The following is an 8,123-nucleotide window of genomic DNA, read 5'->3' on the forward strand; positions in this document are numbered from 1 at the left end:
CCGGTTCGATTCTCATATGGTGCATTTTTTAGTTACATAATTAAAATACAGACCGACATCGGTCGGAAAATACCAACCAACTTCGGTCGATTTTTTCGGCAATTTTTTCTTTTTTGGAATTTAATCGACCGACTGAAATCGACAGGGAAATACCGACCAAAGTCAATCGGTTAGCTCTACCGACCTTACAATTACCGATCGCCACGAATTAATTGATTTTCGGTCAATTTTTACCAATTAACGACCAACATCAATCGATTTTGGCGATTGAGTTTTCCCCTTCTTTAGTAGTGTGAAGGGCAACTGGGCAAGGGTACCTCTCTATAACTTTCAAAAGCCTCATTGTTCACCTCCCAACTTCAACGAAAAATATTGTCAATCATGCCGCATAATTCTTTTGAGATATAGAAGCTGATCGTAGTGTCTTTTATGCATTAATGATAGTACAAATTAACAGTTAAATTGGAATAGAATTGCAGTTTAGTGATAATATTTCAGCCTACCGCTTAATTAGAGAGTTTCTATCATGTGCCGATTTAGAATTTCTAGAATATGAGTGTACAACTAAAGAAAAGAGAAAAGAATATATTAAGTGGAAAGTGATCTCTATTCTTATACCGAAATAACTTACTATTCAATCAAGTGCACTATTTGATTTTTGGAGCATGGAGGACAACAAATAATATCAGATAAATTTTTTTTTAAAAAATACACGTACAATACTTGGTTTGGCGGAAAGACCATGGGTCCACGTGCCTATATATTAGGCAGTCTATCCGCCTGTTAACCTGAGCGGTCTTGGTTTTGATGATTGACAAAGGAACACATGCATGAACCAGGTCCCTGGAACACTGTACACATTTTATAGTCAGAATCAAGCAAAAAACATGCACGTGTAAGGGATAAGTATAAGTGGTTATTTCTTTATCCCTGAACGAAAAGATTGCATATTTGATAAGGAGCATGACTCGTTACTTGAAAAGAACTCTATCCAAGATGAGGAAAGAGTTGGAAGTTGAAGATAATTAGAACTTTTCCACCGAGGAAGAGTAAAGCATTAAACATCTAGTTAATTTTACTAACTCTATAAATATCATTTTGTTCTCTTTCATAGGAGATGCACACACACTGAAGTTAAGCAAGAATCGAAAGCAAAATCGCAACGCATTTTATGAGCAATTCCTGTGAGTTTCAAGGGTGTGAACCTACAGCTATATGAACTAGATTGAAGAACCAGTTCCATGTGTCTGTCTTTAATTCTAGTTCAATTGTAGTATGAGCTTTTGATTTGTACCTTTCAGATTTTCTTAGAAGCATTTGTACTAGAGGTACTTGAGTTGTATCTTTCAAGTTAGAGTTAGCTTGAAGTAGTCGCAACAGCCTGTAGCGTGTTGCAATGAGGGTTAGAGTTAATCCTTAGAAGTGTAGTTTACTAGTGATATTTCACCCTACCACTTAATTAGAGGGTTCCTATCAGATGCAGATCTAGAATTTCTAGAATAGGGGTGTGCTAGTAAAGAAAGGAGAAAAAATATACTAAGTGGAAATTGATCCCTTTCTTCTAGGTAACTCAGCATTCAACCAAGTGCATCATTCACATTTTTGGAGCATGTGAACCAGCATGATAATTTTAGATCAATTTTAAGAAATATATACATAAAATACCTAATTTAGTAAAAAAATCATGAATCCACGTGCCCTTATATCGAGTAGTAACTCAACGTATGGTCTTACTACCACATAGAAAAAAGGAAAAATAATTGAGGAAAAATGATCACACAATTTAGTACCTCTTCTCCATAAAAAGACCAAAGAGGTGATAATATTTGTGGCCTTTCGAAGTTGCAATCGACCCTTTTTCTCTTCTAAATAAAACCCTTTTTCTTTAGGAGAGAAGAATCCCTTGATGATAAGGTGAACAATATGTAGTACTCTTCTTCTTATCATATGATGTACTGTTTGGAATATTTGAAAATGCATTTATTCCAGTCCAGCTAATTAAAGCAAAGTCAATTTTGTAAATATATGATACCTCTTTATATAGCACCTCCTCCTCCTCCTTTTGTCTTCTCTTGGTACGGATAATATTACGGACTTTATGCAACAGCATGTTTTTAGGATATCTCTTCTTCCATTTCCCAAATCAATAGATGCGATTATGTATTATGGGATTAAAAAGAATTTAATTAAAAATATTACTTTTTTAGTTTGAGAAGATATCTATATGCTGAAGGAACCCTTGGAGTAATTATAAAATTATTTTTGTGATCTATAGGTCACGGGATCGAGCCGTAAGACTGTCTACATCACATGTCTTAAAGGGTGCGCCTCTTCTTGCACACTAATGAACACCGGATATCCCGTGCACTACACTGCACAAAAGATATCTATGCTCAGTCTTTCACTTTTTAAGACTCATAGGTTAAGTCATAAAAAGGATCTTTCTTGTCAATCACTACAGTATGTAGTCGTGCTCATTCTCTCATATTAAATAATGATACCGTAATCATACTCTTTCTATGGATCGGATCATAAAATAGTAAAAGAATGTTTGTTTCCACGAATTCAATTCGTACAGTAGAATATTCCGTTGAAAATTACACTACTAAAAATCCGAAAATTAGCGATCAAAATTGGACGGTCCAAAAAAATGATCAAAGTTGGTCGATAAAAGAGAGAAAAATATTTTATATTTATTTTAAATAAATTACCGACCAAAGTTGGTCGATAAAGTGGTCAACAAGTTGACCGAGCTGGTCAGACTTGTTTAGTCAAAGAAAATTTCACATTACCGACCAACTTTGGTCGGTAATGTGGGACCCAGTTAAAAAATTTAATAGTTATTATTATTATTATTTAAAATATGTTATAAAATATAAAGAAATCTTATTTAAAATTACCGACCAACTTTGGTCGCTATACTTTAATTTCTGAAAAATAATCGACCAAAATTGGTCGGTTATTAGGTCAACATTGGTCAAAATTTAAAATCACTATATCTATTCTGTTTATTAACTAAATTAATTTGTTTTCAGGAAAAGAAGTTGGGGCGTCCAATGAACCATGATGAGCTATTCAAGGAGACACATATTGTAAAAAAGAAGAAAGAGACGGATAAAGAAAGGTGGGTCGAGGACTGGACCTCGATTGTATATGTAAGTTTTCACTTTTCTTTAAGTATTTTAATTTACTTTTATATAAATTTTGATATACTAATTCAATTTAAATTTTCGTATAGGGTCGCTACCAAACTAACGTGGAAGAATTCATCCGCACTCAGACAGCTGGTGAATCGGGCGAGCAAACCCAACGTTCGGACGAGGATGTTGAAAGAATATGGATGGAGTCTGCTGGCGGTCCAAAATGGAGGAAGGTATACGGGCTTCCTACTAAGAAATTTCATCGCTATAAGTGTGGAATGCAAGGAATAGGGACTTTCTCGCAAGGCGAGCAACTGGATGGGGAGAGCCTCTCTGCTATGCAGGAGACTGTAACAAAGCTCACATCCGAGCTAGAAGCGGCCAAGGAAAGAGAAAGGGTTAGAAATGCTCAGTTCCTTGGCATGCAAGCTCAGATCAGAACTCTCCTATCTACTGGAGCTTTTTCGTTGCCCCGGTCTCGTGCGGCATCGCCAGAGGCTTGACTTGAACGTGAGTGTTCCTTCCGTCCTCCCCTTGATCATTCCTCCCGTCCTCCCCGTGATCGTTCCTCCTGTCCTCCTTGTGGTCGTTCTTCCCGTCCTCCACAAGACCCTTCTCGACACTGTCATTTAGATGAAAGTTCATCAGACGGTGATAATGATGTTGGACAAAACACTCCTTGACTTTTATATACTTTGAACTAGACAAATAGAACAGATTTTGAATTAGTTGTAATAAGTTTTAACTTGATTTTGGATTTTTTAGTTCTATTGAACTTTAATTTGTTAGTTTTAATGTATTTATTGAATTGTGTCGTTATTGTTGTTGTTTAGGAATTTTGGTATGCTGGCAGGTGGTGTAGCTGCCAAAATAGGCATTTTATGCCAAAATTAAAACCCAGAAAACCGAGCAAAGTTGGACGGTTCCTAATTAAAAAAATAATTCTGTTGATTAGCGACCAACCTTGGTCGCTTAAGTTTTAAAAAAAATTAAAAATTAAAAATTACCGACCAAAGTTGGTCGGTTATTGGGATTACCCAGATTTCAACTTTAGCGACCAACTTTGGTCAGTATGGTTAAATTTTATTTGTTTAAAAAATATATATTTTACTTTACCGACCAACTTTATTCACTAATTTTTAAATTTTAATAATTAATAACATAACGTAATTTAAATACCGACCAACTTTGGTCAGTAAAATTAAATTATTAAAATATTATTACCAACAAAGTTGGTCGGTATGTGGTTTAAATTGCACAGTTGGTCCTTTTACCTTAGTGACCAATCTCGGTCGGTAATTAGCGACCAACCTTGGTCGGTATACTAAAACGGCCATCAAAATAGTGATCAAGCGTGTTTGGACGAGTTTTGGTCGGTAATTTGCCTAAACCGACCAACGTTGGTCACTTTTTTGGGTCGCTAATTACCAAATCTCTAGTAGTGTTAGAGAAGAGGAATTGTTCCTTTTTGAAAAATACATGATGATCAAGGAATAATTTGCACATCCACCGACTTGTACCTTTTGGAATGTTGTAATCTCTTTTTCTGTTCATTTTGATCCCATGCACCACTTTAAGCCTTATATATATAGCCTTTCTACAACTTCAGGTTTCTCATAACATTAAACCCTCAAACTCAATACAAACAGCTTTTCTCTCTACTAGGCTTCACAATTTTCTTTATTTTCAGTTACACTTCTTCAAAAAAAAAAAAAAAAAAAAAAAAAAAACCATATAACTTCTCTTTTAAGGTCTAAAGATGGATATGGTGATGAAGTTGGGAGCAGAAAGTCCAGTGGTAATTTTCAGCAAAACCACTTGTTGCATGTCTCACAGTATCGAAACCCTAATCCGAGGTTTTGGAGCAAACCCTACAGTTTACGAGCTCGATAAACTTCCAAATGGGAGGCAAATGGAGAACGCATTGATTGAATTAGGATGTCAACTAAGTGTGCCAGCAGTTTTCATTGGGAAAGATTTTGTTGGTGGTTCTAATGAGATTATGAGTCTTAATGTTAGAGGCAAGCTCAAGAATTTGCTTCTTAAAGCTAATGCAATTTGGATATAGAGATCACTTTACTAACTAGCAAGTATTCTAGACCTTCATTTCATAATACGTAGTTCATAGTAATCGCAGCAGCCATAGAGTCTCCTATAAGTATTTGGTGGTTGTTTATCACCCAGATAGTTTAGTTAAGGATTAAAGTACTAATGTTGATCCTATACAATAATTTAATGAGTTCTCCTTTCATGCAAATAACACAATATTGGGTAACTAAGAACAAGTATCTTGAAATTTTTCATCTCGAATTGTATTCCCATAAAAGGAAGGGTGAAGTTGAAAAACTAATCCTTCAAATCGTTGTTATGAAGTCAATAAATTATATGCTCTTTGGTTGAATCATAAAGACTTACTTCAGTTTTGACTCTATCTCCTGGCAGTATCGATTCATATAAAACTATGCCAGATCTTTTCTGAAACATAATTTATAATTATATCTAAATGAACCCGGAACAGACTGTTGGGAAGCGATTCAGTAAGTAAAGCTTCATGACTCCATTTTGGTTTTTAAAGTCCCCCTGGGGTATCAACTAATAACAAAGATATTAGACAATATATATTTATGTATGCAGAGCCACTATTTCTCCACAATTTATTTTCTTTTTTGGAGTTGTTCTTTCTCCGTGTTAGAAAAACCTGATGTAGTTGTTTCATTGAGGTGGATATATAGAGAGTTATTTGTCCAAGGCTCAATGTAACTTGATCATTTCTTTATTGTAGAAGTACAAATTTTGGTTGATATAACGAAATTATTAATGCAGTGATTCAGTAGACTTCACGTCTCCTCCTTAATGCATTGACCACAGCTTGTAATAGAATTTTTCTTATTGACTTCATTCAATTACCCTAATGCATTTGTTGAGTTGTCCCACATTGGTGGATTAATGGGTCTTTGGTCTCCTTATATCGTCTTGAGCAATTATTTATCATGAGATAACTTTTGGGATTGAGTTAGACCTAAGGACCATTTATTATGATTGGTGTACACGATAAAATCATGTGTCCCCAATTTTGTAGGCTCGTGGGGTCGCATCGAGAAACAAGTTCAATATGGACCGGACTCGAGTCAGATGGCAGAATACTATAATCGAAAATCGGAGTGCTCGATGAACACTGGGGCCGAGTACGACCAACCTCGAGATAATACCATTATGGTTTTATAACAGAAAGAGCGAGATTCCTGCGGTAGCCCTAAGATCACGGCGTAAATTCTAGAATGGATTTGTACTAGCGGTTAGCCACTTGTATAATAAGATTCCCTACTACAATTAGAATTGTACCTTATTTAGGATTCTCCTACTATATAAAGGGGACCCCAATCATTTGTAACAGATCATCAATCATTGAGAAGAGAATATACATTTTCACTTTCTTGTCTACTGTTCATCTGAATCGTCTTATTATTATTTTATTGTTCTTGTTGCTCTTGTTCATTTACCTCGAGGTCGAGGTCTGCTTACACGATTGGTTTGACTTGCCTTACTCTTAAATTTACACATTAGATTCCTTGTTTATCAATTAGTATTGGATTAAATCACAAATCTTTAAAACCACAAAATAAGTTTAATTGTTACTCGAATTTTAGGGTAAACAGTTTGGCACCCACAGTGGGGCTAAAGATAATAGTAATTACTTCAGTACTGATTCCGATAACACACGTTATATTAATACTTATTCTTGTCAAGATTTTTTTTCCTCAGGTTAAAACATGTCAAACTCACAAAACGCACCCGTACATGTTGATGATGGTCTTGGATTTCACGGGGAAAACAATAATGTAGTTGCTCCGGGAGCCGGTGTACCACTGATTAACCATGTGGGGGTGCCGATTGTAGAACCAGTCGATGTTAGTTCACGCATTGCTTTGAATGCAGACTTAGGTGCAGACCCCGGAGGAAGTATACGCAGGGAAGTCCGATCTGGTGGCCAAGGAACACAAGGTATAACATATGGGGGAGTTAGCCTCCAAGTAATATTCGAGGTGCTACAAGCTCAACATGTTGCTATCGCTCAATTTCAAAGTCAGCATAAAACTCCAAATGTGGTCGAACCAGAAATCACTTGTCGTACTGAGCAGGTGCCAGAAAGATCGAGCGGTAATGGATCAGGGACTGATCCTACGATCATGAAGATGTTTGAGGAGCTCACCAAAAGAATCGAGTCGGGAGAGAAAAAGATCGAAGATAATGACAAGAAAGTGGAGACATATAACTCCCGTGTTGATCAAATACTGGGGGCACCTTCGGTCTTAAAAGGTTTGGATGCCAAAAGGTTCGTACAGAAGCCGTTTCCTCAGAATGCGGCTCCGAAGCCCATTCCTAAAAAGTTCCGTATACCCGATATACCTAAATACAATGGGGCAAGCGATCTTAATGAACACATCACCTCGTACATGGGAATAAAGGAAACGACTTAAATGATGATGAGATCGAGTCGGTTTTGTTGAAATATTTTGGGGAAACTTTGTCAAAGGGAGCAATGATTTGGTATCACAACTTGCCACTGAATTCTAGCGATTTGTTTGCTATGTTAGCAGATGCCTTCGTGAAGGCACACGCCTGGCCATAAAGGTTATAACAAGGAAATCAGACATTTTTAAGATAAGACAGAGGGGTGATGAAATGCTAAGGGAGTTCGTATCCCAATTTCAAACTGAACGAATGGAATTACCACGTATCTTAGATGATTGGGCCATGAAAGATTTTATACAGGGGTTGAACGAGCAGAGTTCAATCGCGTCACGACAGTTGAAGCAAAATCTCATCGAGTATCCAGCTGTAACTTGGGCAGATATACATAATCGTTACCAATCGAAGATCAGGGTCGAGGACGACCAGTTGAGATCCCCCTCGGGTTCAGTTCATCCAAATAGATTGGCAGTTAAGGCCCCGAGGAATACCGACAAGGAACCAAGATCAAAT

At 36.6% G+C, this 8,123-nt stretch overlaps 1 protein-coding gene across 1 annotated transcript; it reads left to right on the plus strand.

Annotated features, from left to right (window-relative positions):
* Nucleotides 1-4,899: 4,899 nt before the first annotated feature.
* LOC104209991 (monothiol glutaredoxin-S1-like) lies at nucleotides 4,900-5,208 on the plus strand. Its single transcript, XM_009758777.2, has one exon. It carries the CDS (start codon nucleotides 4,900-4,902, stop codon nucleotides 5,206-5,208), a length of 309 nt encoding a protein of 102 aa, XP_009757079.1.
* The last annotated feature ends 2,915 nt before the right edge of the window (nucleotides 5,209-8,123 follow it).

This window comes from Nicotiana sylvestris, chromosome 5 (genome assembly GCF_000393655.2).
Source record: "Nicotiana sylvestris chromosome 5, ASM39365v2, whole genome shotgun sequence".
In the NCBI taxonomy this organism is placed as follows: domain Eukaryota; kingdom Viridiplantae; phylum Streptophyta; class Magnoliopsida; order Solanales; family Solanaceae; genus Nicotiana; species Nicotiana sylvestris.